The sequence below is a fragment of the Denticeps clupeoides genome, chromosome 7 (assembly GCF_900700375.1).
Source record: "Denticeps clupeoides chromosome 7, fDenClu1.1, whole genome shotgun sequence".
In the NCBI taxonomy this organism is placed as follows: domain Eukaryota; kingdom Metazoa; phylum Chordata; class Actinopteri; order Clupeiformes; family Denticipitidae; genus Denticeps; species Denticeps clupeoides.
This window is the reverse complement of record NC_041713.1, coordinates 3019400-3034397: the sequence shown is the minus strand read 5'-3', so window position 1 is coordinate 3034397 and position 14998 is coordinate 3019400. Positions and strand designations below refer to the sequence as shown.

The window sequence follows — 14998 nt, the reverse complement described above, 5'->3', positions numbered from 1 at the left end:
AGGATAACATCAATGGTCCATTCAGCCCAAAATGTGTTTGTGCAAATAAATTTTGTTCAGCTTTCTCACCGCTTTAGGTATCACCAATGGTACCAGGCCTAGTGAAAGTGAAGCGATTGTCATTGTGACACATAGCACGTAGCACAACACACAACAAAATGTGTCCTCTGTATTTAACCATCACCCTTAGTGAGCGGTGGGCAGCCATGACAGGCGCCCGGGGAGCAGTGGCCCTTGCTCAGTGGCCCACTGCTCACCAAGGGTGATGGGTTTTAAAATTGGTGCATTTCTGGAAACGTCTCTGTCCAAATCCTGCTGAGCTGCTGTAAATGAGTCTCCCCTTGCAGGAGAAATGGCGCTACTGCAGTCGCCTTAAGGTGGAACGTCCCGTCCCGGAATGAGGAGCAGCGAATGGGGGATGAACTTCAGTTTTTTTTTTTTTTTTTTTTTACTTTTGGGGTGTTCATAAGCGCAAGGAGACCATGTGGGGAGAAACCACTGGAATTTCCTGCCCTGAAGCAGACCGGCCAGCAGAAATAATGAAAAGCAGAGAAAATCCTGCACATGTTTCTTATTAAGATTTTTCTTTTTCTCATCCACAATCCTATTGTGAACACAGTTGGCACGTTGTTGCCCGCAAATTTTGTACATATCTCTGTTTCTCCCTTAAACACACACTGGCATTTGTCATGCTTTGCTTTTTTTATAACTGTTGCCTACACACTCTTTTTTTCACAACTACACAATTAAACTGTTGTTTTCTATGAACATCTAGATGTGAAGTGATTGTGAGACACTGCAGCACAGCACATGGTGACACAATGAAACGTGTCCTCTGTATGTAACCATCACCCTTGGTGAGCAGCCCAAGTAACTGATTTGAGTGCACTGGACATTATGGACTTCAACTGAAGAACTTTATAACTTTCTCTCTGCGGCTCTAAAATTATATCTATATTTGAGCTACTTTTAAATCATACTTTTCAGTTGTCTTTTCGTTTAAATACTATAAATATGAATACATATTAAATATTAATATCGTATTTAATTTGTTTGAGTGAAAAGTGCACAGCTGATAGGTGACCTGCTAATAAAAGGAATTTGGCGTCTGTCGGCACAAGATCCTTTTTGGTCCGTGAGGTTCGAGCAAATCTCCACCAGCTGCCCTCTTGTGGACACCTGCGGTGCAACATGAAGTAAAGGCCTACTCATCATCCTCGCCTACCATTTTCAGATGAAGATGTCCAGATACCGAGGAAGCTGTGTCCCCTGCATTACCCTACAAAAATATATTCATTTATAAAACTCATTCTATGAATTCATGCATTCATTAATCTGTTACCCATTCGTTTATAAATACATTTTTTTTCTTCTTGGAATGCCTGAAAATATTTTAGAAGTACCGAAAATTTAAACACACCCCTTACACCCCTTTTGCTGCAATATAAGTTCTCTGTGGAAGATGCATGGTGCTTCGTTATCAGACTCATAATGAAGCAGCCAGGCCCCAGTCAGAAAAAGAGCCCCGCCATAAAAGCCATTCATGTTTTTGTCACAGGTGTGTTAACGTTGGATCCCGTTGAATTAAATGCTAAATTAAATTAAATTCAGTGCGACATAAAAAAGTTAATTTGTCCAGCAGGTGACTGTGGTTGATTAAGGAAAAACGGGGAATATTCATTTGTTTCCTATTTTCCTCACGTCAACCTCAGGCCAAAGTGCTTACTGGGTATTGATGAGAAAAAGACAATGTTTCTCATTAGAGATGGACAAAGGGAACCACTTTAGGTCATAACCCAGACAGGACGCAGGCCTGCTGCATATCCAATGCACACACACAGCCGAGAAAGGATATAAACTGGGGAGAAGAGCGTCCAGGGTGTGAAGACGGAGACGAGATCGGACCATCAGAAGACAAGGACGGGACAATGGCAGGACAACGCTCCCAGGGTACCGCGCTGCACTTAGCAGGTGAGCGTCTCTCTGTGTTTTAGACCCTTGGACGCTGGAAATTAGGCCGATTTTTGAGGCAGATGCCTCCGTTTTAAGTGTTGTAAATGGTTGTGATGATCTGTGTGTGTCTGTGTGTGTGTCAGTGAGTGTGTTGATGTGCGCGGCCATGTGTTCCGAGGCCGTGGGCGTGAGCGACCTGCTGGACCGAGCCTCTCAAATCTCAGACAAGCTGCACTCTCTCAGCACCTCCCTGAGCAACGACCTGGTGGGTGAAGGTGAACCGGCGCATCAAATACGGTTTCAACCATTAACGTGTTTTAAAAATGTCCATGTCCCATCTCTTTTCAAGGACTCCCATTTCGTCCCAGTGACCAGGCTGTTGATGCCACGCCCATCTGCGTGCCACACCTCCTCTCTGCAGACGCCCAATGACAAGGACCACGCCCTCAGGGTGCCGGTACGACATTTCTCCTTATTTCAAACATACGCTTTAGCTGATGCTGACATCATCTGCCAAATTGGACATTTCCATTTCCACACCACCTTCAGTGACGTGGTCTACATTTGCTGTTGTCAAGTTTTATTGTTTTCAGAATTTCCATGCAGACAACAATGCAACATGACTGTGCACAATTTAAGTAGAATAAATAAACAATATTAATTTCAAAAATACATAAAGTGAAATGTTCAGGGTTTTGAGGGTTTTATGAATGGATGGGACAACGTTGGGGTTTTCTTGGCTCTGCAGGAGACAGAGCTGCTCTCTCTGGTACGTTCTCTAGTCCTGGCCTGGACCGACCCGCTGGCCCTGCTGTCCTCTGAGGCCTCGGCTCTGGATCACCCTGCCAACAGTATCATCAACACCAAGGCCAAAGAGCTCCACGATCAGTCCAAAACCTTGGGTGAAGGCCTGGAGCACCTGGTCAGCAAGGTACGGACGCGTGTCTGGAGCAGAACCGATTCCGTCCACGGCTTAACTCTTCTCCCTCTCCCTACATTCCAGATGGGCTCTTCTGGCCCGTCCATCTCCTTGCTCCCGCTGTTTGAGAGCAATGACCTGGGTCAGGACCCGACCTCCCGCCTGGTCAACTTCCACTTCCTTCTGTCCTGCTTCCGACGAGACTCTCACAAGATCGACAGTTTCCTGAAGGTCCTGCGCTGCCGGGCTGCCCCGATGAACCCGGACACGTGCTAGGACGCTCCTACGACGGAAGCAGTACGGAAGGCAGTCAGGCTCCCATGATGCTTTTCTGCTGGCAGAGCAGCTTTCCAGATCATTTGCGACAAACAGGGCTGTATTTCTATAGAATCATTTGCTATTCAATTTTACTGTTCCCAGCTGTGTGTTAAACATGTTCTTGGCAAAAGTAAAACATCAATAAATTTCTATCATGCTGAAGTAGGATTGTAGCTTTTTCCACTCATTTGGGCTGTGTAGTGAACTCACGTTTGCTTGGGAAAACGAAGAGAGCAGTTAATAGCTTTTAATTGATATGAAGTGTACGTGTGTACAAGATGGAAGAATTTACAGAGCAAGTACCTACTTTGTGTGTGAGGGATATAGGGAGTATTATGATCAATACCTAAAGCAAATCTCTTATAGAAGCACTTGCCCAGTTTATCTTTATATTGCATGTGCTCAATTTAAGACAATTACATTTAAACAGACATTGTAAGTTCTGGATATTTATATGCTAGTTTTTGTAGACAAGTAGTTATACAGAAATACAAAATTCCAATCCATTTTATTAAAAAAAAAAAAAAAAAAAATTATAATAAATTGAACTGACAGATCAACATGACCTTTGACTGGAGGACCGCCACAAGGCTGTCCACAGCAAAACCACAGAATCAGAATTAAGCCATTCAGGTTTAAGTGCTGTCTAATGGTTACCAATTCAAACAACCCCCCCCCCAAAAAAAAACCTGGTGCGCTTCTCAGTCATTATCTTGCAAAGTAACTGGATTAAGTGGCACAGTCACGCTGGACCACTAGATGACACTGAAACACTATGGTTCTACAGTTTGGTAAACTACTCGCCCATCAGACGAAGGCAAATGGACATGACCCAGAGCATCTGAAGTTCAACACTGGACAAGTTTTCTTAGCGATGAGAAAACTATTAAAAAGACCAAATTCGGATGCCAGTACACATAAAACATCCTGAATGACTATTGCACAATAAAATAGTGTGACTTCTACTGACACACCAAATTTTAAATCCAACAAGTCAGTTATAAAACGCCCCACTTCTGGTTAACGTTCCACAAAACCTTAAAAAAAAAAAAAAAAAAAAAATTCTTAATGATGCATCACAGTACAGTCAGACAAAATGAGGGGCGCACACCCACCCACCCACAAAGACCCACCCACAAAAAAAAAAAAAAAAAAAAAAGCTAACACATGGGCGATGGGTTTAACGCATCCGGTACTCTGAGGTCTTGGACACCTCACACAGCTGTCCCTTGAAGTCTATGTCAATGATGAAGTCCAGGTCCCGCTGAAGAGACGGAACGAAATAAACTTGTTAATTAAGCCTTCAAGTAGTTAATTACAAGCATATTTAGACAAAACAAGACCAGTCACAGGTTCAAACCCCACTTACTAAAGCGCTCTTAATGAGGACGTCTGATAAATGCCACAGACATAGATGTAAAAACAAGCTATTTGAAGGCAGTGAAAAGCTCATGTGTCTCAATTTAAAAAAAGCATTTCACACAAACACTTTGAATGCTAAAAGCACAGGACATTCCTACATTAACTTCTTGTAGTGGGTACTTGGGGTAAAATGTCACTCCACTGAAGAACTTACGTTGTTCTTGACATTGGGCTTCATGTTAACTGTCCCAAAGATCTCCTCTCCAGTCTTCACTGTTAGGTAGTCATCCAGGTAGAACACTGTTTGCTTCCAGTGTGTGTATGGAGACTCTGGACCTAAACAGACAAGAGGAAAGCTCAACTTTTAAAACCAGCCACAGGGGACACTTGTGCGCTCACGTTTACGAGTACAGTGGGCAGAACTCACTGGTGGAGAAGCCGGTGCGCTTGTGGCATCGGGTGAACTCTATGTTGAAGTAGGTGACCAGGGCATGGATGTAGTCATTCCTCTTCACCTGCAGACAGAATGGGGACGTGAAGGACAGGTCCTCGATCTTCACGGTGTAGATGTCCACCTCCTGCCAAAAAGGACCATAAATAAATACAGAAACAAATTAAGTTAATTTCAGGCAACACTGAGGACAAATATAATTAAAGCCTTTGTGAGGTACGAAGCAGACCTTGATGAGACAGGAATTGCCGACCAGTTGTTTGGGGTCCACCACGTCCACCAGGGGCTCTTTAATGGCCACCTCTTTAATGCAGGACATATCGAATCCGTACACGTTCTCCCACCCTAGAGAATATGCTGTTAGTTAGAGAAATCCACCTCCACTAAAACCCAGCTCATAGAGATAGTACAAATCGTACACGCACAGTGGATTTTGTAGTCCTTGTACTGCCGGTCCTCAATGGCGGTGACGTACAGGGTGGCCCGGTCTGGGAAAATCAGGCCATCTGGTTTCTGCCAGGGAAACGGTAGATCACAGTTACACAGACGTCTCATGAAAACCAGCCGGCAAATTAAAAACCCCCCAGACCCGGTAGGCCCGGCCATGCTCCTGGTTGTGACGTACTAGCCACTTATCCCTGGCATAGATGACCGTGTTCAGCATGGACTCGTAGAACAGGCAGTAGCCCATCCACTCGGAGATGATTATGTCCACCTTCTCCACCGGAAGCTCCACCTCCTCCACCTTGCCCTTAATGATGGTTACAACTGCAGAAACAAAAAAAAAATTGAAATTGAGGAAATTGAGAAAAGCTAAAAATCACATTTAACCACATTTCCACAGCAATTACACTAAATGTACCAGGAACGAACTTATAACTCAAACTGCAGACGTACCATGATCAAGCTTGTTGGCTTTGACTATTTTCACAGCATAGTCCGAAATGCTGCTGCACTCGATCTGGAAGGAAAAAAAAAAAAAAAACCCTGGTCAGCCACACAACTTTGCTGGAAGCAGAAACACCACCTTCAGGACCAGAAGAAGGCCACAAGCACTCACCCCAATGACTTTCTTGGCGCCGGCCTTGGCAGCAAACATGCAGAGGATGCCGGTGCCACTGCCCACGTCCAGCACGACTTTGTCTTTGAACAAGTGCTTGTTGTGGAACATGGAGTTGCGGTAGGTCAAGGTCCTGACCTCGTCCTTCAGCATCTCCTGAAAAGGGGGGGGGGGGGGGGGGGGGGAGAGAATGACATTTAGGCCAAAGTCTCAGTCTAATTTACTCATTTCCAGTTAAAAATTAGTTTGAAAAAAAAAAAAAAAAAAAAAAGCGTCTGCAACTCGCCTCGTGGATGCCGAAGTGGGCGTAGGAGTCGAAGTAGTAGTCCTTGGAAGTCATGTCCTCCGCCGCGGGCTTGGACGAGCTCTCCCCCTGTGAAACCTCCAGAGGAGGACGCGGAAATCATGAGTCTGATTATGGAGGCGAAGTCAGGCGAAGCAGAGAACAAAAGGGGGGCATGCGGCACATGGTGGCCAACAAGTAGATAAAACACTGCCACGTGGGCTTCGACGTGCTCAGACACTTTCTCCGTACCATTGTACGAAGGACAAAAAAAAAGTAGTGTTTTTGTAGTTTGGTTTAAACCGGACCATGGACGTGGTGGTGAGGCCCGGAATTAGCGCAGGCGCGCCACGCAGCTAAACACGCTACCGGAGAGGTCTAAAAATCTAATACTGTCGATTAATAAAAAGATCTAAAACCCGCACGTGGGGAAGAGGTGTTCTCCGCAGCCGGGCTGGACGTAAACGTTTCTACGAGGCCGGCCATTCGCGGGCTAGCATCTGCAGCAGGGCTAGCAACCACGTGACGAATGAATGGCTAGCGCGCTATTCCGACAAGCGTCGCGAAAAAGCGCGAACGGCCGCGGTAAAAAAAAAAAAAAAAGGAGCGCACGACGCGCTAAAATGGGGTGGGGGAATCTAATCGCACACAAAGCAGCCAACCGGCGACAAAGAACCGGCCGGCCGGAGCCTCGCGGTTGCGACTCACCTCCATCCTCTCCGTTGTCTCCGCCATTTCGCCGCTCAACTTGGGATCTCGACGAGTGGCGCACGCTGGAAAGTAAATGTAAGCCCGCTCGGCTCCGCCCCCCGACGAAGGCGCTGCGCTGCGATTGGTCGGGAGGTTGGCCTGTTCCTCCCACTTAGCCGGCCGGCCATTGAAGGCTGGACGTCATTGGTTTGCCGCTGCCCCACATTCGCTAGAGGGTCGCGCTGAATCGCACACTTGGGCGGGGCTACTTGAGTGGTCACGATCCTTGGCGTATTATCGGTTTCTTCAAACCAAAATAACAAGATTTCTGAAAATAGATAATTTCACTCTGGTCATGACATCATGGCAACTAAGCTGCAATTGAAACAAAGTGGGAATTAAGGGCCAAAAAACTATCAACTAATTTTAATCACTGAAGACACGATGTCACCGTAAAATTACGATTTCTCGAAAATGAAAATGTATAGTTTATAAGCCTTGCCTTAACACACGGTGCCTGCTTATTGATCGTCGCCAGAGAAAGAGTTAACCATGCGGCGTGACGTCACCTTCCCGGATCTCTTCACAACAAAGATGGCGGCGGCCGAGGAGACCGCGTTTGGCCGAACTCACGTGGAGGAAAAGAAAAAGGTGAAAAAAGGAGCGCAACGAACCAACAGCGGGCGCGTTTGTGGCCGTGCTCGGTGGATGCATTTATCTGTCGCTAATGGCGAAAATCTTTATCAGAGTCTCACGTTAGCCGCCTTAGTAAGAGGCAGCGAGTTGTTCGTTCCCTCCGGAGATCGTTTACCATCACGCTTTTTGTGCGTTGGGAACCGTGGTTGTGTAGGCTAATTCAACTCCAACCCTGTGACTAGGCAGACTAGTTGTCAGTAATACAGCCAAATGGATAGTTTTACTGTGTCCAACAACCTAACCCAATAACCATGGCAACCGTGCTTATAACATTTTACATTTATATTTAGAGCATTTATCAGACGCCAGAGCGACTTACAATCAGTAGTTACAGGGACAGTCCCCCCTGGGGACACTCAGGGTTAAGTGTCTTGCTCAGGGACACGATGGTCGTAAGTGGGATTTGAACTTGGGTCTTCTGGTTCATAGGTGAGTGTGTTACCCACTAGGCTACTACCTCCCATGTTATAAGATTCAGACGGTTCGATCCTTGCTGTCTGTTGACGTGCGTCCGACTGCTTGTGGTTTTCAAAACTAGTTAGCATGAGACCGCTGGACCATTTTGGTTTAAAACGTTGGCAGTGACCCCACTGAGAAAGACACTTAACCCTGAGTGTGTCCAGGGGGGGAATTGTCCCTGTCATTACCGACTGTAAGGCGCTCCGGATACGGGCGTCTGGTAAATGCTGTAAAAATGTCAACGTTGTCTTGTTTGCAGATACCTCGGCGCTACTGGGCCACAACAGCGGAACAGAAGGATGGAGAAGGGAAGAATGGCGCTCTACAGAAAGAAGATTCCACAAAAAAAATTAGAGAAGCTTGGTGGAAGAAGAAGCTAGAGAAGAAGAAGAAGAAGAAGGCAAAGAAGAGTGTGTTGGAGGTAGGTGACCCACTCATTTTAAGCCCAGTTAACAATTTCTTACCTGGACACACCTGATCACGTCACACCTGCTGTTCCACAGAAAAAGGATCCGTTCCCGGGACAAGCCCCTATTCCTGTAGAGCGCGTAAAGAAATTTGTGCGTGGAGATGTGGATAAAGTGGTGAGTTGTCCTGATTGACCGTTTTCTCATTACCTTAAACATGGTCCTTCTAATAAATCCAAACCAGGATACCAACTAGGGCTGGAAGATTTGGCAAAAAAAATCTGCCCTGAAAGCTTATTTTGCTAAGTAAACCAATCAGGGAGGTCTTTGTCTCGCAATTATTTGGATTGTTCTGATTCTGAAAACTCAAATTCAACAGAAATAGCTTAAAAACAGCTGATTTATTGATAATGTTGTAGAGCGACCACGATTTGTCTCTCTGTCTCCAGACCTCTGGTGTGCAGGGCAAGCTGAAAAAGATCCTCAAGCGCTCACAGGCAGTGTCAACACTCGCTCAGGAACAGGCAGCCCGACATGACCTTCTGCTCCCCGAGGATGCTGGGTAACGTAGTCTCCAATCCACCCTTACACAGTTGCGGCTGTTGCAGTCAGGTGCTGACTACTGCTGCTCTTCTCAGCTTCCTGGAGGGTGATGAGGATGAGGACACCTGCACCATCGCACAGGACGACATCGCAGACGCTGTGGACATCACGTCTGGGGCAAAAGTCAGTGAGTTTGGCAACAGGATGCTCTGTCTGCCTGGATTGGTCAATATACTTTATTAATGGTGGAAAGTGCTTGGTTGGACACTGACATCTGGTTTGACATTCTTTTCTCATTGTTGCAGTATTTTAATCTGAACCTGTCCCAGTTTGGACCCTACAGACTGGACTACAGCCGAGCAGGAAGGTCTGTGATGTGTAGAGCAACTTTGCAAATTTTGTAAAATCTGTTTTGACTCCCAACTCTGCATCGAATCATGATGATGAGAAAAATATTCTTTTAAATCTGCACGCGTGTGTGTTTTTCAGGCATCTCCTGCTGGGTGGGAGGAGGGGTCATGTGAGTTGCATTGAGTGGCAGTCCAAAGCGCTCATAAGTGAAATAAACGTCATGGAAGCGGTCAATGATGTCAAGTGAGTAAACATCAGTTCACACGTGTTAGTCAGAAGAAGATGTTGTATCAGTATGTTAGTCTACAGGCTGTGTGTATATTTGTGTGCATTGTGTCCTGATGTTGTACGAATGTGTGTATGTGTGTGTCTGAGTATTTACATTTAGAGCATTTACCAGACGCCCTTATCACTTAAAATCAGTAGTTACAGGGAGTCCCCCCCTGGAGACATCCAGGGTTAAGTGTCTTGCTCAGGGACACGATGGTAGTAAGTGGGATTTGAACCTGGCTCTTCTGGTTCATAGGCGACTGTGTTACCCACTAGGCTAGTTTTGTTAATGGTTGCACCGTGTGGTGTGTGTTGTGAGTCTGTACGAGTGTGTTACTGTTGTTTTTGATTGTGTGTCTGTCTTTGTAGGTGGCTCCACAATGAGGCAATGTTTGCCGTTGCTCAGAAGAAATGGCTCTATGTCTATGATTCCAAGGGGGTGGAGCTTCACTGCATCCGCAAGTTCAATGATGTTCTGCGCATGGAGTTCCTGCCGTATCACTTTCTGCTGGCCACAGCTGTAAGAGGCTTTGTGTGTGTGTGTGTGTGTGTGTGTGTGTGTGTGTGTGATCGCTTATTGTTCTTATGTGTTGATCACTCTTTCTCACTCCATCCAGAGCTCTTCTGGGTTCCTACAGTATCTAGATGTTTCTGTGGGTAAGGAGGTGACTGCCATCGGCACCAAGATGGGTCGTCTAGGCGTAATGACACAAAATCCACACAATGCCGTTATCCATCTGGGACACCCCAACGGTACAGTCAGCCTCTGGTCGCCCAATCAGAAAGAGGCACTTGTCAAGATGTTGTGTCATCGTGGTGCGGTGCGTTCTCTTACCGTTGACAAGACTGGAATGTGAGTCTCCATCCCTGTGTGTGTGTGTGCTTGACTGTGTCTAAAGTTAGACTTGTGTTTTAATATTGTGTGTGTTTGTGCGTGTGTGTGTGTGTGCGTGTGTGCATCCAGGTACATGGTGACCTCAGGCCTGGATAGGAAACTGAAGGTTTATGACCTCAGAGCTTTCAAACCTCTGCAGTCTTACTTCCTACCAGCAGGGGCTGCCTGTCTGTCTCTTAGCCAGAGAGGCCTTCTGTGTGCGTCGATGGGAGATGTAGTCCAGGTATTACACACACACACTTACACTGTTTCGTTTGGTGCATTTCTAATATGTGTTTTGCATTTTTGTGTACGAGATCGTAATTAGCTGAACAGGCAACATTTTTCATGGACTTTTTGCCAGAGCCGCTGCAGCACAGAATAAACATGTTATCCGGCATTGTTGTATGCCTGACGTTTTTTGGGTCATAGGTCAGGTTGGGCTAATATGTCAAGGACGCGCTGCGGAGCCAAAGCGGAATGAATGCGCTTTCAGATCGTACCTGGCATGTGCTTTGCTCTGAAACTCATTATTTTCTACGGCTTACGTGGCACAAGAATGGTTTCACACGTTTTTAGTTTTTTTTTTTTTTCATTTGATTTAAATGGGGGGGTGGACACAAGGCCAGGTCGGTCAGATAATTTATATTGTTTTGGAGAAAAACATTCTAGTGTGGAAAGGGCCTAAGTGCAGAACATGTATGGAAATTACCCACGAATAACAAACCAAAATATTGCAGTCCACCCCCTAGTAGCTTGCTGCAGTACAGGTAATATGAGTCTGTAGATTAACAAAGGCCAAAAAATGACAGATATTTGTCATAATAATGTCATAATATTTTACTTAAGGTATTTTCCCTTTTAGTGTCTGCAGAGGAAACAAAATGGCCCTTGTACAAATGTAGTTGATGACCCTGATGCAGGATCTAAAATTGAATGAAAGTGGCCTTAAAAGTTCTATTTGGCTTTCTTAAACCTGCAGTTACCGTGTTCTCTGATTCTGCAGGTATACAGGGATGTTTGGGGGACTTCTGTGAAGAAGCCCTACATGGCCCATCGTGTAAGGGGGGCAGTGGCTGGACTTGCGTTCTGTCCCTTTGAAGATGTGTTGGGCGTTGGACATGCAGAGGGCTTCACGAGCATGATCGTGCCAGGTCCATACACACAGATGCACACTCGGCATAACACCCAGAACCTGGTGTTGCCACATACACATACGCTCATATCCTGATAGGGATGTATATGTATACATACTCTGCCCTTCTTTTACTGTGTAGGGGCGGGTGAGGCCAACTTTGACGGCATGGCATTAAACCCGTATGCAAGCTTGCGCCAGCGGCAGGAATGGGAAGTGAAAACCCTTCTGGAGAAGGTCCAGCCGGACCTCATTGGCCTCGACCCCTCCATGCTGGGCACCGTTGACCGCGCCACATGGCAGCAGAAGCACCAGGAGCGTGTCCAGGCACTGGTTAGTAGCTCTTCTAATGGCAGTTATGAGATAAACGGAACGTCCTCAATTTCCACCTAAGAAACCCAGAATGCACCTGGTCAGATCTCATCTTAATGTCAGTGTCCGTTTCACTGAATGTGGGTTACATTGCATGGTGTTTTTAAATGTGTGTCTCTGTAGGGCTTTGACCCACTTGCCCACGAAAAGTTCAAGCCCCGGAGGAGGAAGAAAGGGCGCAGTTCAAGTGGAGCCGTCGAGAAGCGAAAGAGGAAGGTGGCTCATGAGGACCAGAGGGTAAAAAAAGACAAATATTATTTTCATTGATTATTTGTAAATTCACGTTATAACTGCAAATGAGAAGACAAATTGTTGCATCCTATAAAGTGCCAGTGAAATATTTGGAGCCCAACTAAAGTGTTTCTGCCATTGTAAATAATGTGTGTTTTGTCTAGTACCACGAGTGTGGTCGAGATATCATTTCACATACATTTACATTTACATTTACAGCATTTATCAGACGCCCTTATCCAGAGCGACTTACAATCAGTAGTTACAGGGACAGTCTCCCTGGAGACACTCAGGGTTAAGTGTCTTGCTCAGGGACACAATGGTAGTAAGTGGGATTCGAACCCGGGTCTTCTGGTTCATAGGCAAGTGTGTTACCCACTAGGCTACTACCACCCACATAGAATTGGCCATGACGGTCCTGACATTTACCCCATTCTGAATATCTGAAACAGTGAATTAAATCAATGTAGGCCCCGTCCACACGATAACTGAAAAATTGCTGTTCTATCTGGCCTTGCACCCACATGGAAACGGCGCTTCAGGGGCCCCGGAATGGTTATTTTCTGAAACAGGTTTCAAGGCGAATTTCTCTTTTCCGTGTCTCCATCTGGATGGCAGAGTGTTTTTTTTTTTTTTTTTTTTTTACCTTTGACCCCAAATGTGTAATTAATACAACAATGGCGGATGACACGCCCATAGTTGTGCTGCAGCACCTGCAGAACCTCTCAAAGCAGCTTCAAGAAGTCATCTCTCTTATGAGAGTCTGGAGAACAAGAACTTCTGGATGTTTAACATGGAGAACAAGGCACGACGCAAGGAGAGTATTTTGGGTGAGACCGGGGAGAACCAGCGCTTTGATAATGCCCTTGTGGTGGACAAAGAACGGAGAGAGAACTTCCGCATGTCTAGAGCGACATTCCTTGTCCTGGTCGAAGAACTTTGTCCATTCATCGAAGGGCAGAGGACCAACTGAGCCAATAAAAAAAAAAAAAGTCGCGATGACACTGTATTATTTGAGCGACGAGGGAAGGTTACGTAAGATGGCTAACGCGTTTGGCGTATCCCTTGCTCAGGGACACAATGGTGGTAAGTGGGGTTTGGACCTGGGCCTTCTACTTCATAGGCTTACTCCAGTGTCTTACCCACTAGGCTACTACCATACCTGGAGGACATCTTGCCACTGCCTGATCACTGCCGGCAATCGTGTTTGTATCTGCCGGGCCACCCCAGATCTCTCGCACAACTCAAAAAAGCATTAGGATAGCGCGTGCGAAGCCACTCCAATGCCCCGTGTCCACTGCATGTCTATGTTTTTGCCTCACGTTTGGCGAAAATATAGTTTGGGGTCGTGCCGAAAATCCTCCGTGCCATTCACATCCCTCGTTGGACGCTGCGTTTGAAAAGCACCCATCATATCTCTCTATTTTGTGAGACACGACTCTCAGTCGATGCAGTCTTGTAGCCTTTCTGACTTATAATCTATAACATTATAGATCATGCTCCCATGTGGATGCAGGTTTTTAGAAACCGAAAAGCGAAGGACTGGGCCTTCGTTTCAAATCCACGTCGCAGTAAGGGCATGCTGTATGTCTGTATACGCAGATTTTTAAAGGTGAGTTATTGCGAATTATCTGGTAATCAGTAGACCGTAATCCCTTCTTGCCCTAGGATGTTATTCGTCACACCGTGGCGGCAAACCTGAGTAAGGAGCAGGAGAGGAAGAAAAGATCCAAAGCCAAGCTGAAAGCCGGAGTGGAACGCTGCGCCCTGAAAAGATTCCAGAAGTAGGGAGTCTGGATCAACCTGAACCTGCATTTGCTCATCCTGCTGAAAGAGAGCAGTCATTTCCAGACGGACTCAAAATTGCACAAGAGTAACGGGAATGGAGCCTTGTGTTGTTACTGTGTGGTTGTCGTTTTCAGCATATGACTGATTACTTCTGTACGTTTTGACTCTTTTGAGTATTTTTTTAATAAACTCAAGAGAAATGCCGGATCTGTTAATAAAATTCTTGTAGAATTTAGTAATTGTAATGGCTAATGAATACACAAACACACAATATATTTAAACGATATTGTTTTCAAAATCTAAATAATATAAAGAATATGTATTCTTTACAAAAGGGACCAGGTTCAGAAAAACAATTTGGCCCAAAAGCACGTAGCTATGTATCAAAATACAGGGACCCGGTTAAACTTGCACTGTCTAAGAAACAGCAGCTTTGCTGTAACACTGTGTATTCAAGAAAACCCAGTGTGCTGCCTCTGGCTTATAATGCCCCAGCCAAATCTACACATTTTATAAAAAAGGAATGTAATTTCCACAATTAGGTCAAAACCAACGGTACCAAAGCAGACACAAGCCTACACCAGGAATGGGGATATAATGTTATTGGATGAGTCCGGCCTAATCAGGAAATATGTTTATAAACCGGACTACGGCAAAACCCCCAAATACGTGTTGGACAGAAAAGTGTTGGAGGAACAGGCCGTCCAGGACAAGGAAGAGATGCACAGCAAGAAGCCTGCACCGTCTGAAAAGGAGCAGCTTAGTTGTACCACTGTTGATCCAAGAAAACCCAGTGTGCCGCCTCTGGCGTAAGACACCCAATGCATGTCGGACAA

The 14998-nt window shown here is 45.7% G+C and overlaps 3 protein-coding genes across 4 annotated transcripts; 2 read left to right on the top strand and 1 right to left on the bottom strand.

Annotated features, from left to right (window-relative positions):
* The first annotated feature begins 1928 nt into the window (after window positions 1-1928).
* prl (prolactin) lies at window positions 1929-3242 on the top strand. Its single transcript, XM_028986108.1, has 5 exons — window positions 1929-1971; window positions 2097-2218; window positions 2303-2410; window positions 2702-2884; window positions 2957-3242. The coding sequence occupies exons 1-5, from the start codon at window positions 1929-1931 to the stop codon at window positions 3146-3148; spliced, it is 648 nt and encodes a 215-aa protein (XP_028841941.1). The 3' UTR covers window positions 3149-3242.
* Window positions 3243-4319: 1077 nt separating this feature from the next.
* On the bottom strand, window positions 4320-7135 carry prmt1 (protein arginine methyltransferase 1). 2 transcript variants are annotated; one of them, XM_028986149.1, is made up of 10 exons: window positions 7055-7135; window positions 6350-6445; window positions 6064-6219; window positions 5901-5964; window positions 5629-5771; window positions 5429-5516; window positions 5233-5348; window positions 4980-5130; window positions 4767-4888; window positions 4320-4454 (listed from the first exon to the last, which is right to left on the bottom strand). In XM_028986149.1, the coding sequence occupies exons 1-10, from the start codon at window positions 7079-7081 to the stop codon at window positions 4371-4373; spliced, it is 1047 nt and encodes a 348-aa protein (XP_028841982.1). In that variant the 5' UTR covers window positions 7082-7135; the 3' UTR covers window positions 4320-4370. The 2 variants fall into 2 exon arrangements, with proteins under 2 accessions (XP_028841982.1, XP_028841983.1); XM_028986150.1 differs by having other exon boundaries at window positions 6350-6436; window positions 7055-7108.
* Window positions 7136-7574: 439 nt separating this feature from the next.
* wdr46 (WD repeat domain 46) lies at window positions 7575-14363 on the top strand. Its single transcript, XM_028986148.1, has 14 exons — window positions 7575-7687; window positions 8451-8612; window positions 8695-8775; window positions 9048-9160; window positions 9237-9324; window positions 9447-9508; window positions 9631-9735; window positions 10132-10282; window positions 10380-10615; window positions 10727-10880; window positions 11643-11790; window positions 11914-12104; window positions 12267-12380; window positions 14043-14363. The coding sequence occupies exons 1-14, from the start codon at window positions 7589-7591 to the stop codon at window positions 14160-14162; spliced, it is 1824 nt and encodes a 607-aa protein (XP_028841981.1). The 5' UTR covers window positions 7575-7588; the 3' UTR covers window positions 14163-14363.
* The last annotated feature ends 635 nt before the right edge of the window (window positions 14364-14998 follow it).